The sequence below is a fragment of the Jaculus jaculus genome, chromosome 1, assembly GCF_020740685.1.
Source record: "Jaculus jaculus isolate mJacJac1 chromosome 1, mJacJac1.mat.Y.cur, whole genome shotgun sequence".
Classification (NCBI taxonomy): domain Eukaryota; kingdom Metazoa; phylum Chordata; class Mammalia; order Rodentia; family Dipodidae; genus Jaculus; species Jaculus jaculus.
Genome location: NC_059102.1, coordinates 64,766,194 through 64,792,991, shown reverse-complemented (window position 1 = coordinate 64,792,991; position 26,798 = coordinate 64,766,194). Strand labels below are relative to the sequence as shown.

Sequence of the window (26,798 nt, the reverse complement as noted above, 5' to 3'; positions counted from 1 at the left end):
CTGAGCGGGGCTCGCTGGGCGGGGCGCTGGCGGCGGTGGAACCCGGCAGCGCCGAGCGAGGGCGCTGTGAGGCACAGCTGGGCGTCTGCGGAGGCGCGGCCGCGGCGGGCCTGGAGCGGTGCCGGAGCTCGGGCCGGAGCCCCGCCCCGGGCACCCTGTCCGGCTTGCCTCCGGGTGACCAATCCCCGCCCCACCCCAGGCCTGCTCATACCTGGGACTTCGGCACGCTGAGCCCGCGACTGTACGTTTGCGGAAGAGCGAGCAGCCGGCGAGCTCGCGCGGGGCCAGCACTGTGACTTCGCTAGAACCCGCCCCAGGTGAGAACCCTCCCCCCCACCTGTCCAACGCGCCCCGGGCCTAGAGGAGTCTCCTGAGTGCTCCTCCGGGAACCCCCTGGTGGCTCCTACCCCTAAAACGGGAAGTACCCTGGAACCCTTAAAATTGCCAGTGCTACCTCCAGCATTTGCAGGGAGAAGGATCAGGCCTTGATGTCCACTCCACGGGATGAGACTGCCCTCCTCACATCATTGTGTTCATAAACTACGGTCCGCTTGCTGCCTGTTTTTGTAAAGCCTTCTAAGAATGTTTTTGGCTTTTTTTTTTTTTTTTTTTTTTTTTTGGTTTTTCGAGGTAGGGTCTCACTCTGGTCCAGGCTGACCTGTAATTAACTCTGTCATCTCAGGGTGGCCTTGAACTCATGGCAATCCTCCTACCTCTGCCTCCCGAGTGCTGGGATTAAAGGCGTGCGCCACCACGCCCGGCTCTGTTTTTGGCATTTTTAATGCTTTGGAAGCAAAACAAAAATGATAACTATGTGGCACACAATAATTATGTGCTATCCCGATTTCATATAATTTTATTCGAATTCATATAGTTTTATTAGATTAATGTCATGTCCATTTGCCTGTGTCTTGTGTGCAGGTGCTTTCTAATTCCAGCCCCAGAGTTGAATAGTTGCCCGCAAAGCTGAAAATATACACTGTCTGGCACTTCACAAAAATTTGCTCAACTCTAGCCTGCCTGGAAATACATAAACTTACGGGAGTGTAGTCAGTATTTTAAACCTGTTGTTTATTTGGTGGAATAAAAATTGAAAGTACAGTTTATGTATGAAGCTACATAATAAAACTTAAGTGTCTTCTAAAGGTTAGGGTTGGTTTGTTTGTTTTTAAGTAATTCTAACAGGAAAGGTCATGAGTTACCAGAAATCCAGCCTTGGGAGATTCCTGTTTGCCAAAAGGGATCAAAGTTTAAATCAGTAGGAAGAAAATGACCTACTTTGTGAAAGAACAGAGAAGTAATGAAAACATTTAAGCCTTTCTAATATATCAAACCTTTAGTTTGCAAAATTCATTTTGTTTGCACATGTCTCCTTCCTGACTGTGTGAGGAACTACAGTCTGCTAATTGACCCCACACTCCTGGGAACCACATTGTAGTTTAGAATCCAAAATGTACCATGTTTAGTATTGACATGGATTAACTGTAAACATAAGCCAATCTTGAGGAAAAGTCAACATTTTACCAAGGGTAAAACAAAACTATTTTTAAAATGACGGCTAGAGAGATGTCTCAGTGGTTAAAAGCCCTTGTTTGTAGTGCCTGCTGGCCTGGTTTTGATTCCCTAGTACCCATGTAAAGCCCGATGCACAATGTGACCATGATTCTGGAGTTTGTTTACAAAGGCTCTGGCCCTCATACTTACTTTCTCTGTTTTTCTTTCCTTTTTTCTTCCTCTCCCTCTTCCTCCTCCATCCTCTGTTTCTCTCCCCCCCCCCCCCGCCCCGTGTGTGTGTCTTTCTCTCTCAAATAAATCAATATATACATATGTATATATTTTTTAATGGACCACTTGTGCCACTTGCCTGTAGTCCAGCACTTGGCAGATAGAAACAGCCTTGGCTACACAAATCCAGACCAACCTAGGTTAAGAGCTCTATCTTAAAATAATAATCATAATAAATAAATTTTGAAAAAATAAAAATGACTTATTTAGGGTTTGCTTTTGGCTGTCCCACTGTGTTCTCCCCCTATGCAAATACCCTACTTCAGAGGGAAGCTTTGCACATTGAAGAAATAAACTTCATAAATGTTACACACAATTAAAGGTGGCATATGTTTTGTGGTGATGGGCTGCCCATACTTGATGACACTGGAAAGCTGAAAAAGTAGTTTCTGGGCTGGAAAGATGGATTAGTGGTTAAAGCATTTGCCTGCAAAGCCTAAATACTCAGGTTCAATTCCCCAGTACCCACGTAAGCCAGATATACAAGGTAGCACATGTGTCTGGAGTTTGTTTGCAGTGGCTAGAGATCTGACACACCCATTCTATTTGTCCCTTTTTTCTCTCTCTCCCTCCCTCCCTCCCTCCCCCCCCATAAATAAATTTTTAAAAATTGGTTTTTCCACAGACATCATAAGATTTATAGTTTGTAGTTGATTTTTGTTTTATAAAGTATTCTACCACCAGGAATGGTGGCAACATATCTGTAATTCTAGCACATGGAAGGCAGAGGCAGGAAGATTGACAGTTCAAGGTCATCCTCAGTTACATAGTATGGTTGGGACCAACATTGACCACATAAGACCCTGTCTCAAAAAAAATAATGTTATGATATTTATTTGGAGCATGACAGTTCTTGGTTACAAACTGTTTAACTCTGGTTTCAAGATTGCTTTTAAGGAGGGCAACACACAATGAAATAGAATGATGTGGAAATTGATAGTACCAGACCTAAACTTGGAGTTTACATATCTCTGCCTTGCGTATTCTACACTTTTTTTTAATTTGGTTTGTTTTCCAAGGTAAAGTCTCACTGTAGGCCAGGCTGGCCTGGAATTCACTGGCAGTCTCGGGGTGGCCTCAATTCACGGTGCTCCTCCTACCTCTTCCTCCCTGGTGCTGGAATTAAAGGCGTGCACCACCACTGCCCCCCTACACTGCTTTTGAAATGGGCACTTTCAGAGATTGTGCCTCCCTTCACTCAGCCCCACCGCCAGCCTTGTTTCTGCATGTCCAGTTCCCCACCCTGCCACCCTGGCACCTGCTTATTGCTGATGTACCCAGACACTGCTTGGGACACTCCTAGATTGCTAACCAATGTAGATCCAGAGTGTTTGGATTTTTTTTTTAAGGGTTGGGAAGGTGGCTCAGTTGCTAAAGTGCTTACCTTGCAAGCATAAGAACCTGAGTTCAGTCCCCAGGACCCCCAGATGTAGTAGTGTATGTTTGTTATCCCAGTGCTGGGAGGTCAGGGGCAAGGAGGTCCCTAGAGCCCACCGGCCAGCCATTGTAGACTAACCTAAGGTAATTATGTGAGTTCTGGGCCAGTAAAAGACCCTGACTCAAAAAAGGTGGATGGTAACTGAATGAACAACACTTGAGGTTATATGCTGGTCTCCACATGCAAGAGCACATATGTGTACCCCCCCCCACACACACACATGAACATAGATACTTAAATAATATATTTATCCTTGTTTTTTCCTTGCCCTTGGTGTAGATATACCCTCCCCTTCTTACTCAAGGGACTTAGGGATTCCATAAAAGTAATCTTCTCAAGTCTATTTCTAGTCCTGTAACAACGCTTTTTACATGGGTATTGGTTATTTTCCTGTTGCTGAAACAAATGTGTAACCAGAAGCAAGGGTTGATTTAAGTTTATAATTCCAGGTTACAATCCATCATGGTAGGGAAGGCAGCTGGTCATATTCTGCACAGCGAGGAAGCAAAGAAGGATGAATGAATGCTTCTGCTCAGCTAGGTTTCTCTTTTTTATATAGTCAAGGTCCCCAGCCTATGGAATGGAACCACCCACAATTAAGGTGGGTCTTCCCACCTCAGTTAACATAATCAAGATAATCCCTCACAGTTGATTCTAGGTCCTGTGATGTTGACTGTCAGTGTAAACCATCATAGCATACTATGTAATTGAGGCAGTGTCCTCATATAGGCACAGATCTGGCAGCTAGGAAGAGGAACTAATAGTTTGCTCTAGGCACCACAATCTTGCAGCTCATCAATAATGCATCAGTAAGAGCAGTATCAGTTATCCATCAGACAATTCAGCTAGTGTATGTGTGGCATCCTTCTAGTAAAAGCCCTTGGTAAGAAAGTGCTCTAGGGCTGAGATGGCTTAGTAGTTAAGGCACTTACCTGCAAAGTGAAGGACTCAGGTTCAATTCCTCAGTACCCACATAAACCAGATGCATAAGGTATCACATGCATTTGGACTTTATGCACAGTGGCTGGAGGCCTTGGTGTACCCATTCTGTCTCTCATTCGTGTGCTCTCTTTCTCTCTCAAATATACAAATATGTTGTTCTCCTTTTTATATGGTCAAGGTCCCTGGCCCACGGAATGGAACCACCCACATGTAACTGAGGTCTTCCCACCTCAGTAAACCTAATCAAGATAATCCTCTAGCAGCATGGAGAACTGGAAAGATGTCCACCTTCATGACTTTGTTTCATTCTTGTGTTTTCTGTTCACTAGCTGTATGGCCTTAGGCATGTCATTCCAGACTGGGCCAGTTTTCACTTCAGAAGGGTTGGACTAAGGGGTCTCTCTAAGGCTGTGCTTCTACCAATTTGGTAAATCTATACTCTACCAAGCAATTTAAAAAAAATGAAACAAGCCAGGCATGGTGGCGCATGCCTCTAATCCTAGCACTCGGGAGGCAGAGGTAGGAGGATCACCGTGAGTTTGAGGCCACCCTGAGACTACATAGTAAATTCCAGGTCAGCCTGGGCCAGAGTGAGACCCTACCTCGAAAAACAAAAAACAAACAACAACAAAAAAAAAAAAAAAGAAAAAGAAAAAAGATAGGAACAACTATATAGTTTTCTGTTGCAAGAAACAAAGGTTTATACTGGCCTTCAGTTCCCAAGGCCATGATCACTTGGTTCTGTTGTCTCTGAGCCTGTGGTGGAACAAAACATCACAGGGCTGGAGAAGTGGCTCAGCCATAAAGGCACTTGCCTGCAAAGCTTGAGGACCCTGGTTTGACTTCCCAGAATCCACATAAAGCCAGATGTACAAGGTGGCACATGCATCTGGGGTTTATGTGCAGTGGATAGAGGCCCTGTTGTGCCCATTCTCTTTATCTGCCCCCTCAATAATAAATAATTTTTTTAAATAATGTTAGGAGTGAGCAAAAAGATGGTCACTTTATGGCAGCTAGGAAACAAAAGAAAGAGAAGGGGATGGGGACAACATGTACACATCAAGGACACACTTCACTTACTTCCTCTGAGTAACTTGCCCCTAAAGTTTCTGCCTTCTCCGAGTAGCCTGTTAAGCTATTAATAGCTCTATAAATTAATCCATTGATAGAGTCCTCATTGATCTAGTGACCTCCCAAAGCTGCCCCTCTCAACACTCCTGCAACTGGCACATGCTGTCTACACATGGGCTTTTGCTGAGCATTTTGCTCTAAATCATAACCAAAAAGGACAAAATTTTATGAATTTTTTTTATTGATTTGACAGAGAGTGAGTGAATGAATGAATTTGGGTGCACCAGGGCCTTTAGCCACTCCAAATGAACTCTAGATGCATGTGCCACTTTGCATCTGGCTTTACATGGGTACTGGAGAATCAATCTCAGGTCATCATCAGATTTTACAGGCAAGTGCTTTAACCACTCATTGAGCCATCTCTGCAGCACACATTTTATTTTTCTGAGTGAAAATACCAATCTGGCATCATCATTTCATAAGAGAAAGGACATTTATGACCAAGGTAAACAAGCAAATTACTATCTCAATGTAAAGGCCAATCAAACGAAGAGTAGTGGCACTCTTGTTCTGTCATGTCAAAAACAAGAATAGGACAAAATAAAATTCAACAACAGAGTGTGATACTTTATTTCCATTATTCATCACATTGAACTCTCGATTGATATGGCAAATTACATGTTCAGCAATACAATTCCCTGGGAAACTCAAGTATCTAATTTACACTTCTGTTTTGAAGTCTTATCTCTCACAGACGGTTAATGAAAATACAACCTTTTAAACTTAAACAGTCTACTCAACTTAGAATATTCTGGATGAGCTGAGAAGTTGTGAATTGACAGCCATCTCCCCACCAGGCTTTTCCACACTCCACATCCAGGCAGGAACCTAGGCATAGGTCAGGACTGGGAATGAAGGAGGTTGCAGACTCTGTGGCCTTTTACCCCTGTCTGCACTGCTTAGTCCCTACAGGTCACCTGAGCAAACAGAGAGAGCAGCTTTAGCCAGAAATGGCCTTCAAGAACCACCATTCCAAGGGACCCTGTAGCCACAGCACTTTTTCACTTGGAGATGAAAGTAGGGAACAGCCCAGGGACTTCTTTCTTGAACCTCAGTGGCCTGTGGATGTAACTTGACCTTCACCCTCTAAACTAGGGGTCAGCAGAACAGCCCATGGTTAAAAATGGCTCCTTGAATGCTTATATCCAATTTTGGGATAGAGAGCAACCTTTTTGAAATCCAGTTTAAGTAACATTACCCACCAAAGTAAAACTCCATTCTTCTCATTACTGGATCAAATTTCTGGAAGGAGAGAAATGACTCAGCTGTGATTATATTTTTTAAGTTGGCTTTTTTTTTTTATTTTTTTTATTTTTTTTTTTTGAGGGAGGCAGGGTCTCACTCTAACTCAGGCTGACCTGGAATTCACTCTGTACTCTCAGGGTGGCCTCTTGAACTCGCAGTGACCCTCCTACCTCTGCCTCCTGAGTGCTAGGGTTAAAGGCATGTGCCACCACACCTGACTTAAGTTGCTTCTTAAAAAAAAAAAAAAATTATTTGAGAGAGAGAGGTACAGAGAAACAGAGAAAGTATGAGCACACCAGGGCTTCTGCCACTGCAAACAGACTCCAAACCCATGTGCCACTTCATGCATCTAGGATTTACATGGGTACTGGAGAATCGAACACAGGCTATAAGGCTTTATAATCAAATACCTTCCACCACTGTGCCATCTCTTCAACACCCAGATATAGAAAAAATTTTTAATCTTGTTACATCATTTCCTACATCATAAGTCAGATTTTGCCTCTTGGCCCACATAGAAGATGGCACATTGGCACAGCCTAGAATCCCAGCTACTCGGGAGGTTGAGGCAAGAGGATCATGAGTTTCAGACCAGCCTGGGACTACATAGGGGAAAAAAGAAATAAAAGGACAATAGCATCTGTTTCTCTCTGACTCTGGCCAGCTCTTCTTTCTCTTTGTCAAGGAAGGAAAGAAAGGCTAGCCCAGAGAAGTACCTGCATCCAGAAAAATGGGTCTACGTGTGACATTGGTTGACAGGCCCTGAACATGCACCAGTTGTTGACATTTTTGCAGTAGCATGTCAGCAGGGAGCCAGGCAGCATGACTTCTACAAGCCATTTCTGCCGTGCTTCCCTTCTCAGCTGGTTCTAACTCAGGAATTTTTCTTTTGACTCTAGACACCTAATAATACACATTTGATTTGTTTTATTCTAGGGATATTAAGAAGACGTGATTTTCAAAGCCAATTATGAAAACATTTGTTATTGGAATCGGAGGGTGAGTAATTTTACTACAAACAGCTGGGCAAGACTCTCCATATGTCGGGCTGGTGTTTTCACATGGAACTGGTGTAGAATGGTGTAGCTGGGCATTCCTGGGCCAGGGTGCTGCTGCATAAATCCAAGGGTACAAGTGTTTTCCGTAGTATTCACCTACCATGGGTGTTCTGGAGCTGACATTGGAAACAAGGCTGGTTGGATACTATATCCTTACCCACATACACACCGCTGGCATGAGGTACATATGACAAAAAGCAACCATGTCCTTTTTTGTGTCCAGTGTGGACATGATGCATCAAGACAGCCTTGCTTCCATTCATCCTTCACACTCAGGGTGACCAGATGTCCTGGTTAACAACCTTTTGTTGCCCTAGCAGCATTTCTAGCCATGTACCCCTCTCTCAAAAGTCTCCCACACTGTGTGGCCATCCGCCTGTGTCAGAGACTGATGTGCAAATGTGACAGCAACAGCAGCTGAAAAAGATATTACTTGTTTGGCTACCATATTACAGTGATCCTTTTTCATGTCCGTGACCCATTAATTAAATTGTGAAATTAGAATGTGTAATTTGAGAGAAATAATTGTGCTATTGTATTACTTTATTCAGGGAGTCATTAATTAGAAATCAAATGGAGTTGTGTGTAGCATAGAGCATTTACCTAGCATTTGTTATGCTCTATGTCCTAACCTTGGCAGAGCAAAGAGAAAAGATTTATTTTTTTTAAAGGGGGGTGGAAAGGTAAAGCCTCAATACCCAAGTTTGATGGTGGTGCATGTTTCTGGAGTTCGTTTGCAGTGGCTAGAGGCCCTGGCACACCCATTGTCTCTCTCTCTCACATCATTTCACAAGAGAAATGATGTTCTCCTTCCTCCTTCCCCCACAAATAAATAAAACCTTTTTTTAAAAAATAAAAAAAGTAAAATTTCAGATCATGCCATACCTTGCCTTGCCTCCTGTCTACCCAGCACCAAAGTTCACTTTCACTCTGCAGGACTCCTCTTTCCTTCCCAGCTTTCCACACTTAGTGCCTCCTCCTAATTCAGGCCATCACTTCCCAGTTCTAGTCTTAGAAGTTTTCCTACACTTTCCTACCTCTTTAATCCTCATGCTATAGTTAACCTTGGTAGTCAGTCTCCAGCAGCAAACAGCTCTCCCACCCTCAGCTGGAACATGGGAATATTAGTATCTATTGCTGAAGTGATTCTTCTCCTGTTACCTGACATGTAAATATAATAAGCCAGAAGCTGTACATTTATCTGTGTGCTGTAAACAAAGAGAGGAAACGTACTCAGCATTCATCCATTTTCTTCCCTCAGAACTTAGGATGATAAGTGCTGTGGCAGTCTTCCCTTGAGTTGCACAAATTTTATGTGAGAGGAAGACTGAGTAGGCTGAAGGATAAGAGGTGGATGCAAGGAGTCCCCTGACTTAGATGGTTGTATTCTGAGTGTAGGTTATGGACTCGCATGTTTTTTAGTTGTTGTTGTTGTTTGTTTTTTGCTGTGCTGTATGGTAGGACTGTCTCCTCTCTTCCAGCTAACCCCATCCCATCCTGTGAGACTCGTATAAATGGTACTTCCTTCTTAGCTGCCACTAAATCAGTGAGGAGGGATCTATTCATTGTTGGTTTAGTTGCATGATCTTAATGACAGAATAAGTCTAGGAAATGACATTTTCTTGCCAGATTGCTCATGCCATTATAAATCTACCCCCTCTTCACTATTTTAAACAAAAACTCAGTACCTAAAATACAGATTTTTCAGTGTGGTATATATTAGTAACCTGCAGCCCATGGGCCACATGTGGCCATGAACAGCAATGAATATGCCCCCACACAAAATTGTAAATTTAAATAAAACATGAGATATTTTTGTAATTTTATTTGTAATTCGAGTGCATGGTTCTGAAGTGTATACTTTAATGAGAATACTATGTTGCATTTTAAAAGATTGGACACACTTGGCAGGCATTTTGTTTAGAGGAAGAAAATGTCATAACAATATTTTCAATATGTAGGGTGAAACTCATCTACTTCTTTTCAAAGAGACCACCTATATTCTATTTAACTGTGTGGCGTAAGGTTAAGTGGAAAGTCTTCTGAGTCAAGTTCCTTCAGCTTTGTAAGTATGAGGTATTTACGGAATCTTTTAATTATGCATAGCAAGCAATTCTGATGAATAAGGCTTAGTTCATTTTCCCTCGCCTAGATCATAAATAGTGTGCCACCAATCTTCCCTGGGATTAAGCACAGGTCCTTACCAATAGAGGAGCAGTCATGAATTCTGTACTGTGGACACTAGGTGGTATGGTGCAATATTTACCTTTTGCAGAGCAGTGACTTTAAATGTGTGATATGAATAAATAAAGTGCAATAATAGTAAGGAAACTAGTCCTGTTAAAAGACAGCTATAAGATATTGTGAAACAAATGTGCAAATATTTCCTTGTTAGGTCTAGAAACAGCCTTTAGTTAAGATAGTAGTCCCTATCAGTGATGCTTCGAGATGTCTGCCCCCCCTGAAGCTCCATGTGCAGAGATGGAACATTTCCACTGGTGACAAAATTGGGGGCACTGCTAACATTGAAGTAGAATAATTTATTAGAATAAAAGGATCTGCTAATTTTCTGGTAGAATTTAGTGGAAATAAAGAGCTAATTTCTTTCCCATTTGATTTTATAGTCAACATGATTTTTGACATTGACCTATTGGAGGTGACCAAGTCCCAGCCTAAAACCTGTTTGCAAAAATGATTGAATAAGCTAGTATGGTGGCTAATGCTTATACTGACAGCTCTCAGGAGGTGGAGGCAGAAGGATTGCTATGGGTTCAAGGCCAACCTGGCCTACAGAGTGAAACCCTGACTCATAAGCCAAAATTGCCAAAACTTTGAATAGAGAAATGCTTCCACCGAAAGTGCTAGAGGCTGGGAAACAGGATCACAGATGATTTGATCAGGCACCTTTCTCCTGGATGTCACAGTCCATCTTGAATACAAGTGACCTGGCTGGAAGCGACAGTGGACCTCTGACCTTGCTCCCAAGTGCAGGGAGGGGGGAGGTACCATGCAGTAAGTATGGTTCATGATAGACAGGCTTGTCATAAGCCATTTCTCTTTTGTCCACTGTCCATTGCACCTAAGAAGTGACCAAGGGAACTTATATATATACTTGAATGACAATATTCCACTTATCTTCTGTGCCTCCAACACATCATGTGCATTAAAGTGGTAGTGTCCTCTTCACTCCACAATAGTCTTTCACAGTGCATTTCTTGTTATTAGCACAGAATATCTGCCAATGCTCACGGTTTTGTCACCAGAACAAAACAAGATCTGCAGAAATTTATTTTTTCTCAAACAGTTAGTATTGCCTTAATTACCCTTTTCTGAAAAGATCATTAAAAATATTCCATGTTTTCTAATGTCTTCTTGGTACTTTCAGTGTAACAAATGGTGGGAAGACAACACTGGCTAAGAACTTGCAGAAACACCTCCCAAACTGCAGCATCATATCACAGGATGACTTCTTCAAGGTATCCATAAAACTCCATACGTAATTTTTTTAGCACAAAAATGTTTAATAAAGTTTGATTGAATTATATACCTCAAAAGGCTTTCCTATGGACAGTAGACTGAATAGTGTTATCTGCCACTAGGTGGCACCATCTCTCAGTGCTGATCTTTGCTGGTATCTTAAAGTATCTATCTCTGCATCATTTCTGTTCTGCTCTGTATACTGTTCTGATGGGTGCTTTACTTTATTTTTCCAGCCAGAGTCTGAGATAGAGCGAGATAAGAATGGATTTTTGCAGTATGATGGTAAGTAAATTAACTTGTAAAACATTTGTATCAGTTTTCTTTTACAAATACAAAGAACTTCACTGTCTACTGGTTGTGGTGCTGTACACCTTTAACACGGAGGAGGCAGAGGTAAGAAGATCACTGTGAGTTCCAGGCCAGCTTGGGTTAGAGTGAGACCCTACCTCAAAAAATCCAATAAACAAACAACTTAATTGTCTATGAATACACTGTTAAAATGCATTTTAAGGAGCTAGAGAGTTTTCGTGGTCAAGGCACTTGCCTACAAAGCCTACAGACCCAGATTCGATTCCCCAGTACCCGTATAAGCAAGTTGCGCAAAGTGACACATGTGTCTGGAGTTCTTTGCAGTGGCTGAAGGCCCTGGAGTGCCCATTCTGTCTCTCTCTCAAATAAATAAATAAAATATTGTAAAAATGCTTTTTAAAATATTTCTGTCCCTTAAGCTTGCTGTTTTAGGCATCTGGCTTATGTTCAAATATCTAAGTAGACTCTTTCTTCCAGGTTTATATTTCAGACTGAAAACTTTGTGCAAGGGTAGATTTGCCATCCCTCTACCTATCCCTGACACAGGGGTCAGAGCGTATTAACCAGCTATACATGCCACTCCCAGCCTCACCCTGCCAGAATTTTTCACCTGGAGCATACTTCTAAGCCTTCATGCTGTCTACTTTACATCCTGGTGGCCTAAGTACCAGGAAGCTTATTTCTTTCTGCTTAGAAAGCTTGGAATTTTTTTTAGATAGGTTCACTTCATTCCTTTGCCCCAAGCTTACACTGTTTTGAAGTCAAAGAATTAAAAGCAGCCATAAAACATTTTCCCATAGAGAAGAGCATGATAATAAGCAATGGTATATTCAGATTAGTGAAGATCTTGAGAACTTGTACATATGGACAGACAGAGGTCGTGCTCTTGAAGAATCATGTAGAATGTTATTTTTATTTTTTGTAGTTTTTTGGGGTCTCGCTCTAGCCCAGGCTGACCAGGAATTCACTGTGTAGTCTCAGGGTGCCCTCAAACTCACAGCAATCCTACCTCTGCCTTCCAAGTGCTGGGATTAAAGATGTATGCCACCATGCCTGGCTTAGCGTTTTGTTGTTGTTGTTGTTTTGTTTTGGTTTTGGTTTTTTGAGGTAGGGTCTCACTCTAGTCCAGGCTGACCTGAAATTCACTATGTAGTCTCAGGAAGGCCTCTAACTCACAGCGGTCCTCCTACCTGTACCTCCCAAGTGCTAGGATTAAAGGTGTATGCCACCACGCCGGCTAGAATGTTATCTTTAGCTTTGCTAGCCTCTGAGGAGCATGTTGTGTGACATTGCTTACAGATAGAAGAGTGATGAGACAAAATCCGGGACTCTGTTCTTGTCAAGTTGCTGTCTTCTCTTCTTCTTGTCCAAATGTTAGAAAGATTTTTATAGAGCAAGAGTGAAACCATAAAAAAAACTTATTTCAACACTGACAAAGAATTTGTATTCCTACTTATCAAAGAGTTCTTACAAGCTGCTAATAAAAAACAAATATCCCAATTTAAAAATAACATAGAAAAATGTGAATTAGCTATAAATGTATAATGAAAAGACAGTTTCTAAACTTGTCAAAAATTACAGATTGCCTTTTTCCCACACATGAAATAAATAAATTTTAATACATCAGTAGTGTTCTAACAATCACATGATCTCGCCAAAGGAAAAACTCTCATGTACTTTATATAAAAGTATAAATTGGTAGAACATGTGCCTAAAACTCTTAAAATAAGGCTGGATGATTGTTCAGTGGATAAAGCACTTGTAACACAACTCTAAGTACCAGAGTTTGGGTCCTCAGACGCCATGTAAAAAACAATAAACAGGGCTGGAAAGATGGCTTAGCAGTAAGTGCTTGCCTGTCAAACCTAAGAACCCTGGTTTGAGGCTCAATTCCCCAGGTCCCATGTAAGCCAGATGCACAAGGGGACACATGCGTCTGGAGTCCATGTGCAGTGGCTGGAGGTCCTGGCACACCTTTTCTCTATTCATCTGCCTCTTTGTCTGTCACTCTCAAATAAATAAATAAAAAGAAACAAAATTTTTAAAAATGAATTAAAACAAATCCAGAAGCTGTGGCACCCTTCTATAGTAATCCCAGTGCCGTGTGTGTGTGTGTGTGTGTGTGTGTGTGTGTGTGTGTGTGTGTGTAGAGTATATTTCATCAGACTGGGGATGTAGCACAGTGGTAGAGTGCATGCCTAGCATACACAAAATCCTGGGTTTGGTCTCTGTACTGCAAAAACTTTTTAATTGTTTTATTGTCAGGAAAGAGTTGAGGTAGTAAATAAAGCAGATAGTCACAAGTTTATAATAGTTAAAAGTAGAGATAGTGACTTGAAGTTCATCATGCTGTATTCTCTGCATTTGTGCTTTTCCATAATAAAAAATGTTTTTGTTTTTGGCACACCACTTTATCAGTATTAAGGTTTACATGCAGTAACTAAATTATTTATTAGATTTCTTAAAGGGTAAATCAAATGGTGTTTTGTTGTGTTCTTTTTTTTAATTTACAGTGGCTTTATTTTTCCAAAGTTGTGACTTTGTGATTCATATTTTGTTATGTTATCTATTTTTTGAAGTACTGTCTCACTCTAGCTTAGGTTGGCCTGGAATTCATGGAAATACTCCTACCTCTGCCTCCCAAGATCTGGGGTTAGACACATGTGCCATAACAGACAGACAGTGGGCCATCCAGGGCCTCCAACTGCTACAAACAAACTTCAGATGCATGTATCACTTTGTGCATCTGGCTTTACCTGGATACTGGGGAATTGAACTCAGGGATTAGTTAGACTTTGCAGGCAAGTGCCTTAACCATGGAGCCATCTCTCCAGCCTTGTTTTGTTGTATTAATTCCATGTTTTTTATGTTTGTCTCAGTGCTTGAAGCACTTAACATGGAAGAGATGATGTCAACTATTTCCCGCTGGATGGAGAGCCCGGAGCACTCTGAGGGACCAGTGGCATGGGGAAGTGCAGAAGGGGTTTCCATATTAATTATCGAAGGGTTCCTTCTCTTTAATTACAAGTAAGCATCCCACTCCAATACCATCCTAAATGAATGGGGAAAAGGCTTATGAACTAAATATGCTGTTGTCTTAGGCCACTTGACACAATATGGAATAGAAGTTATTTTTTGACCATTCCGTATGAAGAATGTAAGAGGAGAAGGAGGTAAGGTTTGAACCATCTTTGTGCATTGTTGCTCAAAAGATAAAATGTAGGAAAATGAGGGAAGCCCCATTATTGAGCAATGTGATGGTCAGTTTTCAAACAAGGTTTTTTTTCATAAGTAGTCATATGGAGTAGTATACAATTCTCCCCCCCAAAATTAAACTTAATGGCTCATTATTCCTCCACCTTCAAGTGAAGCAATCACACATTAGTATAAGTTAGTGGGACATGAAGTGATCACACATGACTAGTGTAAGTTAATGGAAAGTGTAGCAATCCCACATGACTAGTGTGTAAGTTAGTGGAAAGTGAAGCAATCCCATGTGATAGTGTAAGTAGTGGGAAGTGAAGTAATCCCACATGATAGTGTAAGTTAGTGAGAAGTGAAGCAATCTCACATGATACTGTAAGTTAGTGGGAAGAGAAGTGATCCCACGTAACTAGCATAAGTTAGTGGAAAGTGATGTGATCCCACATGACTAGCATAAGTTAATGGGGAAAAAAGCAATCCCACATGATAGTGTAAGTTAGTGGGGAAAGAAGAAATCCCATATGATAGTGTAAGTTAGTGGGAAGTGTAGCGATCCCACATGATAGTGTAAGTTAGTGGGAATGGAAGCGATCCCACGTGACTAGCGCAAGTTAGTGGGAAGAAAAGTGATCCCGCGTGATAGTGTAAGTTAGTGGGAAGAGAAGCCAACCCATGTTACTGGCGTAAGTTAGTGGGAAGTGTAGTGATCCCACGTGATAGTGTAAGTTAGTGGGAATGGAAGCAATCCCATGTGACTAGCATAAGTTAGTGGGAAGTGTAGCAATCCCACATGACTAGCATAAGTTAGTGGGAAGAGAAGCGATCCCATGTGACTAGCTTAAGTTAGTGGGAAGTGATGTGATCCCACGTGACTAGTGTAAATTAGTGGGAAGAGAAACAATTCCATGTGGTGCACACCTTTAATCCCAGAGACCCAGGTAGGAGGGTTGCTGTGAGTTCAACACTAATCTGGAACTACAGAATGAGTTCTAGGTCAGCTGGGCTAGAGTGAGACCCTACCTCAGGGTGGGGGGGAAAATAGAGGTAGGGAAATGATAATTATGAATGATATTAAATTTTAATTTTTAGATAAGAAAACTAAATCTGTTTTCTTGCCTTTCTTGCTGTCAGTGAATCTAAAAAGTCTTAAGTTCTGTTTAGATTTAATCCAAGTGATTTTTTTTTCTATTTTCTAGCTATGAATAATTTGTAAATTGTATGTTTGTGTCAACATAGTTTCCTGCATGTTTTTCTAGTACAAGAGTGTATGAGCCTCCAGACATTCCGGGGTACTTTGATGGCCACGTGTGGCCCATGTACCTAAAGCACAGACAAGAAATGGCGCACGTCACCTGGGAGATTGGTAAGTACATTTTTCCCTCCATTTATATGCCTTATATTCTCATTTGCTTCAAAACACAGAAAAGAAAGTGCTTGGGACCATTTTTCTCAAGGAGAATATGATGCGGAAACAATTCCAACAGGAACTCGGGTTCCCCTCTTCAGCAGCTGGTTCTGTTTATTCTTTCCCTCTCTGTGGCACTTGTCAAGTTTGTCAGGTTCTGGTTGGTCATTTATCCCACTATCCTTGGTTGAGTGCTGACCATGGAGATGCCAAGCCAGTAAGGCCAACCCAGTCCTATCTGAATGCAACTAATACTGTATCCAGGACAGCATTAAAGATACAGGATGTACACGCAGGTCCCTTCCCTGGAGAAGCACTAACACCAAGCTTCAGGAGGACTGCCTAATTCCCAATGGTCAGGAAGGCTTCTTGGAGGAAGCTATTTTGTAAATGTATATTCTCATGAATATAACTTGACAGACAAAAAGAATAGAAGGTTACCCCACATGGTAGAAAGGACCAAGAAAAGGCTGGGATCAGGAAGGCATGAGCAGCACCTAAGAGAAGGCTGGTGTGTTTATGGTGGAGAAAAGGGAGGGAGGGAGGTGATGGTGATTCACGCAGGGGCCAGACCTGACACAGTCATTAACCTGGAGAATCCGGAAGTTTTACAGACAGGTTCTAAACAAGGACATAGCTAATAGGAGCTCTTTGAAATAAGTTTTTAGAGGGTGCAGTATTAGACAAAAGTACTCAGTAGAACTAGGGATAAAGTAGATATGGAGAAAGTAAAAAATTAAAGTATTAAAGGTGGTAGACACCCTCCAAATTAGCAAGTGTTATTTCAGGGGGAAAGAAGGGAAAGAGTTGGAGATTATGTGGAAGGAATGCAAGTATTTTCTGAGGCAGTGAGGTTAAAGTGTCCAAGAGATATCACATAGCAGATTGGATATGTGCACCTGAGTTAAGAAGCCATCACTGAGCTCATGTGAAATAGATGCACTTGGCTATTGGATAAAGCAGAATAAAGGGACTTTTCTGTACTGAGAGAAACCTGCTGGCCTCGAGGACAGGGAGCTCCATCAGAGCTGGGGTCTGGCTGTACCTCCTGTAGCATTTCTCTCCCTCCATTTAGACTGCAAGTTTAACCTTGTCCTTTCCCAGCTGAAATACCATCCATGGTTTCCAGCTCTTTTCTATAAAATCTTTGGTAATATCAAGGCCACTAAAGACTGAGCTGTGTCCTTTTGCCAAAACCTCCTCTCCCAGGCCATTCCTTCCTCTCCTGTTTGTCATCCGCAATTCTTATCAGGAGAGTTTTCTTAGACCTCACCAGTCACACTTCTTTCTGACTAGAGGTTCTGTTCTTTTTTATTTTTACTTTTTCTTCAAAACTATTTGTGCCATACTATATGAACAGACCATCTGGGAACTGGCTTCCTTCCAGATTCTGGTGGGATCTCTCAATGTTCTGTGTTGGCTGCATGTGGTGTCTTCAGCAATATGACCTTACCTTTTACCTCAGACAGGATATCAAGTGCTTTGAGAAAAGCCTGTCTTGTTTGGAAACCTCACAAGTCTCTTCAATCAACAGCTCAGTGTGGTTGTAATTGACATCTGGTTCTGGGAATTATAAGTCAGAGCCAAATGTTTTATGGTTGGCTTCATCCCACCTTCTCTAGGGCCCTTCTTACCAGACAATCCCTACAGACTCCTGTTGAGGGTTATATCTTTTAGTCTGCTACCCAGGAGAAAAGTTTCTATGTTACCAATTCATTTTGGATTTAGTTTTGTGTTTATCTTCCCCACCCTCCCACTCCCCTTCCCCTGAACACTTCCATCCCTCTTATCTGTCCCTTGTCTATCAGATATGTATGCAGTTCAAGCTTTTTCCAGGTTAAGAAACACGGATGAGGGAGAACATGTGGCATTTGTTTTTCTGTGCTTTATGAGTTTGCTTAGTATGTTTCAAGTCCATCCATTTTCCTACAGACTTCATTGTATCATTTTTCCTTACAGCTGAGTAGAATTCCATTGTGTTTATGTACATCTTCATTATCCAGTTGTCAAACAATGGATATCTGGGTTGATTCCAGTTCTTAGCTGTTGTGAATTGAGCAGCTATAAAAACATGGTTGAGCAAATATCTTTACAATAGAATAGATGCTCAATATAGGAATAGGTGGATCAGTTTGGTAGCTCTATTTTCATCTTTTTCAGGAGTCTTCATAATGATTTTCATAGTGGTTGTACATGTTTGCACGCTACCAGCAGTGAACATGGGCTCCTCTTTCCCCACATCCTCATCGACATTTATTGTCATTTGATTTATACTGCCATCCTAACTTGGGTGCATGATGAGTGGAGAGGGTCTAGTTTCATTTTTCTACATGTGATTATCCAGTTTGACCAGCACCATTTGTCAAAGAGGTTATCTTTTCTCCAGTGCATGTTGTTGGCTTCTTTGTTAAAGATGATTAGTTATCATTGCCTGAACTAAGAGTTGGGTCTTCAATTCTGTTCCATTGTTCTATACATCTGTTTTTATGCCAGCACCATCCTGTTTTTGTTACTATGGCTTTGTAGTATATCTTAACATTGGGTATGGTGATACCTCCAAAAGTATTTCTTTTTAAAAAAAAAAGTGCCAGGCGTGGTGGCGCACGCCTTTAATCCCAGCACTCGGGAGGCAGAGGTGGGAGGATTGCCGTGAGTTCGAAGCCACCCTGAGACTCCATAGTGAATTCCAGGTCAGCCTGAACTAAAATGAGACTCTACCTGAAAAACCAAAAAAAAAAAAAAAAAAGTATCTTTATTTATTTATTTGAGAGAGAGAGAGAAAGAGGCACAGTGATACAGAGAGAGAGAGAAAATAGGCAGGCCACAGAGGTATTTCTTATGCTAAGGACATTTTTTTGATAACCGAGGCATTCTGCCATTCCATATAAATTGTGAGATGACTTTTTCTGTTTCTTTGAATAATGATGCTAAGATTTTTATTAGTATTTTGTTGAATCTGTATATTGCTTTTGGTAGGATTGCCATTTTTATAATATTAGTTCTACCTATCCAGGACCATGGAAGGTCTTTCCATCTTCTCATATCCTCTGCAATTTCTTTCTTGAGTGTTTTGGTATTATCATAATATAGGTCTTTCATATTCTTGGTTAGTGTTATTCCAAGATATTTGAAAATAGGACAGCCTCACTGATTTCTTTCTCTGTATATTTATCTTTTGCGTATTGGAAGGCTAGTGATTTTTGTATTTTGATTCTGTATCCTGCCACTTTGCTGAAGGAATTTACCCCCTTTAGAAGTATTATGGTAGAGTGTTTCAGGTCACTTATGTATAGGTTCATGTCATGTGCAAATAGGGCTAGTCTGACTTCTTCCTTTCCACTTTGTATCTCTTTTATATCTTTCTCCTGCCTTATTGCTTGGGCTAGGATTTCTCATACTATATTGAAGAGCAGTGGTGAGAGTGGGCACCCCTATCTTGTTCCTGATCTTAAAAGGAATTCCTTGAGTCTTTCCCCATTAAGAATGATTTAGTTTCCAATTCTCTCTATTGTCCTCCCTACCTACGTACCCCTCTCTCTCTCTCTCTCTCTCTCTCTCTCTCTCTCTCTCTCTCTAAAATAAATAAAATTATAAGAAACATTTTTTAAAAAAGAATGATTGGTCTTTAGGTGCTTTGTTTATAGCCTTTATTAAGCCTTTATTATGTTGAGATATAATCAGCTTATTGTTGAGATCCTCTATTTTTTGACTCACCTTCATTTCATTAATCTCTCTTTTGATTTTCTCTGATTTTCCTTAATTAAGTTAAGCCTAGGAAGTAAAGCTGTGTACATTACATTATGTCATTGCTCATCGTAGCCAAATAACCATAGTCGTGGTGTCTGATAATATTTATTGTAAGTGATGTGCAGGTCATAAGTTCTGGTTTGCAAAATAGCATCTTCACCTCCAGCTTCAGCTCTAGCTTTACAAGCCTCTACTGTTTTCCTGGTGTCCAAGGGTAGCCTCATCTGTTTCCAACAATCTACTCTCTTCATATTCTTCCATGTTTGCAGCTTCTCCTTCATCTTCCTCTTCATCCTCTTCACATAATGCTGAGCAATCTTGAAGTTTCATACTTGCTTTCCAGTGTCATCTCCTTAACTGCTTCAGTTATTCCTGTAATACCTGTGTTATGATATGTATCTACCTATCCCCCATCACCATCATCTTCTTCAGTGATAGCTTCCAATTCATCTGAATACTCCATCCGTTTGCACCTTTTATAGCATGGCACATTTTTTTTTCACCAAAAATTGTTTTCCTGTTGGTAGGTATGCTTTTACTTTCAGTTCCTCCCCTGTGGCCCATTGCCATGTTGGACAGTGGTGGACTAAGTGATCTCCAGCTGCCACAAACTCTTCTGGGGTGATTACACCTGTTTCCTTAAATTTTGATTCCTTGAGCACCAGGGTCAGGTACTCAGCCTCTTCCAGAGCCTTTCCCTTCACCGTGTTGATGACATTCTGCATGGCGCAGGCGGCAGGCAGGCAGCCCCCACCCCAACATAGGGTGGGGTCGGGACGGGGACAGCAGGGCTAAACGTTTTATTAACAACCTCTGGACATATACACTATACACTAAGATCATAATCCCCTCCCATCACACTCCTTTTTCTTCCTTTCCTATTGGCCTCCACTGAATCTCTACTTTCCAACTAGCCTTTGTTCTATTTTTGATGTCATCATTTTTCCTCTGCTACTATGCAGGTCTTATAGATAACATCAGCCACTTTGGGTTCCTGAATGTTATGTCCACTTTGTCTGGAGACAGTATTGCAAATAACTCCTCCCCTTCTTTGGCTCTTATATTCTGTCCATCTTCTCTTATATAGTGGATCCTAAGCCTTGGAGGGTGTGATAGTGATGTCTTATGCCACTTATTGCTGAACATTGTACTGTCTTTTCTTCTCAGCACTTTGATGAGTTTTTAGTCTCCCCAGTAGTCACTGCTATCTGAAAATAGAAGTTTCTCTAACCAAAATTGAGAGTAGTATTAATATATGGGTATAAACATAAGTATTTAAAGGGCAGTTTGGTGGGCAATAATATACCAATTTAACCAGACAACAGAAGTACAACCACATTTCCTGATCTGTTATTTCAGGCTGTCATCTTTAATTGCTGTTAGTTTTAAGTCATAGCTCTAAGTTCTTTAGTTGAAGCTATTGGCATTTGCAAGTAATGCCAGATGCCACAGTAAACACCCTGTATTAATAAAGCCTGTTAATATTTGGACTGCTGTTAACCCTGTTCTCAGTTTACCTGGATGGAACAAAACCTGAAGAGGACCTCTTTTCACAAGTATATGAAGATATAATGCAAGAGCTAGCAAAGCAGAAAGGTAAATGTTGTCCTATCAAAGTGGATGGAAGAGCAGGAGAGATGGCTTATCAGTTAAGCGCTTGCCTGTGAAGCCTAAGGACCCCCATTCAAGGCTCGATTCCCCAGGACCCACACAAGCCAGATGCACAAGATGATGCATGCATCTGGAGTTTGTTTGCAGTGGCTGGAGGCCCTGGCATGCCCATTCCATCTCTATCTGCCTCTTTCTCTCTCTGCCTATCTGTTGCTCTCAAATAAGTAAATGTAAACAAAAAAAAATTGGGTGAAATTTAAAAAAAAAAAGTGGATAGGAGAGGGGACTTAGAAAATAGCTCATCACTTACCCAAAAGTGGTGTGCCAGGATGTGAGCACACCTTGAATGTGGTCACTCATTCTTGCTTTGAGAATAGTTTAGAGTCAGTGATTCAGGGTCTCCTTGGAGACTTGTTATTATGTTTGTCAGGCATTCTTAGGGGTGAAAATCTTGATCCTTTGATATATTGCTCAATGATATGTATGTTATTTTATTTAAATTTGGTGCCTAAGGGCTCACGGTACTTAACATTTAAGGCACTTGCCTGCAAAGCCTAAGGACCTAGGTTTGATTTCCCAGTACTCATGTAAGCCATATGCACAAAGTCATACATTCTTCTGGAGTTGGTTTGCAATGGCTAGAGGCCCTGGCATGGCATTGTTTTTGTGTGTCTCTATTTTGTCCCTTTCTTCCTCTCTCCCTGTCTTTCCTTACAAATAAATGAAGAAATAAAAAAGAATTTTAAATTTGGTGCCTGAAGTGCTGACTATTTTCATATATATGGAACTCTTGTTTGCATTATTCCCTTAATCTTGTAAATACTCTAAAAGAATCACAAGATCGTTAAATTGCCTACTGTTTCTTTAAGGTTCCATATGAGATGCTGTGTTTCCAGGAGGTGAAAGTGTTGGAATAAATAAATCATAGATGTGGCAGTGAGTCCAGGTTCTGCTGGACCGATGCCCTCACATGGTGTCCTCAGAGCTTTGCTGTAGTTCTCTTTGAGAGTATTTTGAACTCCCACTCTCTGCTCACAGACATCATACTCTGTTGTCAGCATCCTTCCCTTAGTGCCAGCTGCCCAGTGTGAAATGATAGAGTAGCTTGTGAAAAATTTGTAGCTGGATGTGGAGCTTATGAAAGTTCCCTATTTTTTCACTACTTCTTCATAGATGTGAGGTTCTTTATTTTACATAGGTTTTGTTTTGATTTTATTTTTTGTAGTGCAGGAGATTGAACCTAGGCCCCCATGTACATTAAGCATGCACTGTCACTATATTCCTAGCCTTAAACAGTTTTCAAGGAGCAATTTTCTATTTAGTCAGCTGATAAAGCTTGGGGGAGATATCAGTGGTCACATGACTTGATAAACCCATCACTATGGCCAGAGAGATGGCATGCTGTGATTGACCATAACTCATATGTCCTCTCTTGTTACTGAAGACCCTACCTTATACTTGATTGAAAAGTTTTCCAAAATTAAAGCAGGGAGGAAGGTAGAAACCAGGAGAAACATGAAGCCAAAACTCTTCATCTTGCTGCTGTTATAACTGATGTATAATTAAAATGATTCCTCTGCTAGCTGTGGTGTGCATGACCATAATCTCAGTACTCAGGAAACTGAGGCAGGAGAATCACAATCTGAGGACAGCCTAAGAACTGTAATAATGCCCTGTCAAAAAAATAAAGATTGCTGGGCTGGAGAGATGGCTTAGCAGTTAAGATGCTTGCCTGGGAAGCCTAAGGTCCCAAGTTTGGGTCTCTAGAACCCATGTAAGCCAGATGCACATTGTGGTGCATATATCTGGAGTTCATTTACAGTGGCTAGAGGCCCTGGTACACCCATTCCCCAATAACTGAATAAATAAAATACAAAAATATACAGATTCTTATATCTCTCCCAGGCACAATATCACAGGGTTCAGATGAGGAACACCTGCTCTGGGCCCCAGCCATCTCAGTGAGGACTGGGTTTAGGTTTGCTGGGTCTTTGCAGTTCTCCTCTGACTACTAGCAAGCTGAATCAGCAGGATGGCCCATTCATCCTAAACACTCCTTATTTCAAGATTAGTCCTTCCCTTAGGCAGGAAGTCTTCTGAGGAAATTTTAGGTCCATTTTAAATGTTTTTCTTATAAACAGAACTGATAATCCTTGCTAGGTAAGCTTACCCACCTAGCCATCTTCTAATTTAATGGAAGGCCAACCTCCTATAATGAAGCCGAAGGCACTGACATGATTGGATGGATGTGCAGGGATAAGGCAGGGAGCTCAGTTCTAAGTGATAACTTCTGATCCAGAGCCACTTACTTATCTGGGGAAGATCAGATCTTTTTTCTGGCCCCAAAGAGAGGCTCTATCCTGGAAGTGTCAGCTGCTGGAATTGGGATTCTGGCCAGCGCTCAGGCCTAATTCTCCTTTAGTGAATAAGTTATATCCTGGGATTCAGTCTTATGACCTCCTTATCAATAAAGATAAATGGAGGCTTGGTTCATAGCACAGGTAAGTGCACCTCATCCTACTCCAAATCCTGCTTTTGCCATCTGTCAAGGCTCAGTTGCAGCTGGCATGCTCCAGTGGGTGCTGTGAGCCAACGAGAACATGCATGTCCATGTTTGGAAATATTCTTTCCTTGCCTGTATTCTAGAGGTGGTAAGAATTATTCACCTTAAGACTATCTGGTTTCTGTTTTAGATAATGGACAGAGATTTAAAAAGAAAAAATAATAACAGAAACACTGTAAGACAGTAAATGGAAGCAAATCCACTTTTCCTACTTCCAAGATTTATGGTGGTTTCTCTTCCTATGATATTTATAGTAACCATTGCCTTACCTAATTCTTCTAGCCAGAAGGATTCTCACCAGGACCTGGTTTAACCCTGAGCCTGGAACTGAGCTACCCAGTGGCCTTTCCACTGTGTCAAGTGTATCAGGCTTTCTCTCATCTCATAAACTTGTTCAGCAAATTTTTCATAAGAATTTTAAAATTATAATCCGATAAAGTAATAATAGTGATATAAATAAGAAAGATTCAATTTAATTATTAATGAAATAATAAATAACCCAGGTAGTAAAGCCTATGAAACCATACATGCAGTACAGCCCTAATTCAAATCTAAAGTTTGAAGCAGTAACTGGGTATGGTGGCACACACCTTTAATTCCAACACTCAGGAGGCAGAAGTAGGAGGATAGCTGTGAGTTCAAGGCCACCCTGAGACTTCCTAGTGAATTCCAGGTCAGCCTGAGCTAGAGTGAGACCCTACCTCGAAAAACCAAATTAATTAATTAAATAAATAAAGTTTGAAGCAAAATTTAATCATTACCTATTCCCAATGTAACAAAACAGTCTAGCCTCTGGAAACACTTTAAAGGTGTTTAGTTTCATCTATTTATAAAAATTTTAAGCCAGGCATAGTGGTGCATGCCTTTAATCCCAGCACTCAGGAGGCAGAAGTAGGAGGATCACAATGAGTTCGAGGCCATCCTGAGACTCCTTAGTGAATTCTAGGTTAGCCTGGGCTACAGTGAGACCCTACCTCAAAAAAGCAAAACAAAAAAAAAATTAATATAAAAGAAAAAGGAAATAATCACCTGCAGTCACATCAATCTCTGTTTTATAAGATATTGCAAGCACAATGGTTAATGCTTACATTTTTTGGTTAGCATTGTTCTACATTGAACTTGAAATATTTCTAACAAAATTACTATAATTAGTATAATAGTACAAATTCATATAAAAGTATTTAATCATTTCCCAATTGTTGGATATTTAGTGTTGTTACTATAGGTCTTTTACATTGATAACTTTCTGTGAAAATACTTGTGCATGGTAGAGTGCTTGCTAGCAAACGTAAGGCCCTGGGATCAATTCCCAGTACCACATACACATGGTTTGGTTTTCATTGTGAATTATATTCCTGGGATAAGTTCTCTGATGTAGTCCTTGTTTGGTCAGAGAATATAATCATTTTTACAGTTTATATATTTCAGAAATAAAATGCTGCATTCAAAATTTGTTTTCTCCATCATAAACTGTATAAGAGGAATATACTTAGCTTCTCCTTGAATTTCTAAACCACATCAAATATTCAAGGAAGCTGCTTTTATTTGAGAAAATGGGTTCAAGGTAATGATTCATCCTTCCCACATAAAGAACAGTACTCAAAAACAAGAACTGACTTCAGCCAGCTCCCATTTGTGGTAGTCTTCTAGTCCTCAAGCTTATTCTTCCCTGGACTTAAGCATTCATAATGCCAAGTGCAAGTAATGTTGGATGTGTGATTGGTTAATGTTTACTTATAGTTTAATGCAAGGATTAAAGATCTCCCGATAGAACACAGCATGTTGGGCTCCAAAATCCTTGGAATTTAACATCTTTGGATCTACTGCTGTTGGTGTGAAAATTTAATGAAATAAAATTTGGAGTTGTTCATTATGTTTTCTTCTTTTTATTCCCAAGGTTTGCAAGTAAGAGCATAGAGATGGAGTGTTCCACACCCTCCTGGGGTGAATTGGGAAACTCACAGAAATGCACTTGACCTTCACCAGGACACAGCATTGCTGTGGCACAGTGACAACTCTTGTCACACTTGTTTATTTTTCATGACATGTACTTTTCCCAACATAGCAGCGCAGGTCCATCAAGATTTGCTCTCATCCCAGAGAGCTCATGTACTGACTAGAACCTATGGTGAGAAAAATGATTACATTGCAATCCATCTCTATGTAAGCTTTTCTGCCTGTTTATCTTCATGTATGTGTCATGTATCCAGATTTGTATGTGTGTGTGTATGTGTACATATACAAGCAGACTACAAAATTCACTTTATAATGCACTGTGATTACTTCCATTTTCAATTTTTTCATATTTATTATAATATGCTTTTTAGGAAATGCTTCTATCTCTAATCCCATAGCAATGCCCAAAATATGCAAATAACATTACCAGGACTAGTAGTCACATTGACTAACTTAATACCTCGATTTTTTTTGTTGTTTGTTTCACTATAGTAGACTTTTTCCCATTTGTGTGATATCATTGTAATTTTTATATTGAGATTTTGATACTAATGAAAGGATTTTCTTGTGTTTTACTTTATTTTATGGAACCAGTAGTATAATATTACAGAAATAGTTTTTTTCAATTGTGTATAATACTAGCCCTGTTCTTTGAAAAACACAGGCAGGGAACTGGAATTGTGTGATTTATTGATGCTGTTGTCAATTCTGGAATTTCATTCATGTGCTGACCAACCTTTTGTTTATTAATACCAAATATTGCCCACAGTCATTTCAATCCTTATAAAATATATTGTTATATTGACTGACTCGCTCAGCTGTCATTATTTCTTTATTTATAACAGTTAGTGACAATTGGTGAGGTTTTTTTGTTGTTTTTTGTTTTGTTTTGTTTTGCTCACACACATTATAAAAACACAGAGC

At 40.6% G+C, this 26,798-nt stretch overlaps 1 protein-coding gene and 1 pseudogene across 6 annotated transcripts; one reads left to right on the top strand and one right to left on the bottom strand.

Moving 5' to 3' along the window:
- Nucleotides 1-119: 119 nt before the first annotated feature.
- On the top strand, nt 120-26,679 carry Nmrk1 (nicotinamide riboside kinase 1). Of its 6 annotated transcripts, none has more exons than XM_004652979.2 (9): nt 120-317; nt 7,478-7,540; nt 10,985-11,075; nt 11,313-11,361; nt 14,268-14,415; nt 14,490-14,561; nt 15,849-15,955; nt 21,257-21,340; nt 25,816-26,679. In XM_004652979.2, exons 2-9 carry the CDS (start codon nt 7,512-7,514, stop codon nt 25,833-25,835), a joined length of 600 nt encoding a protein of 199 aa, XP_004653036.2. In that variant the 5' UTR covers nt 120-317; nt 7,478-7,511; the 3' UTR covers nt 25,836-26,679. The 6 variants fall into 6 exon arrangements, with proteins under 6 accessions (XP_004653036.2, XP_044998223.1, XP_044998222.1 ...); XM_045142288.1 differs by lacking the exon at nt 25,816-26,679 and adding an exon at nt 9,589-9,675 and having other exon boundaries at nt 21,257-21,473; XM_045142287.1 differs by lacking the exon at nt 25,816-26,679 and adding an exon at nt 9,561-9,675 and having other exon boundaries at nt 21,257-21,473.
- Nucleotides 19,801-20,469, bottom strand: LOC101605486 (annotated as a pseudogene).
- Nucleotides 26,680-26,798: the final 119 nt, after the last annotated feature.

Excerpts from the sequence above, each read along its gene's own strand:
- Nmrk1 (XM_045142286.1), top strand. The coding sequence starts at position 7,512 with ATGAAAACATTTGTTATTGGAATCGGAGG. Across the intron at positions 7,541-10,984 it reads TTTGTTATTGGAATCGGAGG|TGTAACAAATGGTGGGAAGA; the intron begins GTGAGTAATTTT and ends TGGTACTTTCAG. Across the intron at positions 14,416-14,489 it reads TTCCTTCTCTTTAATTACAA|GCCACTTGACACAATATGGA; the intron begins GTAAGCATCCCA and ends CTGTTGTCTTAG.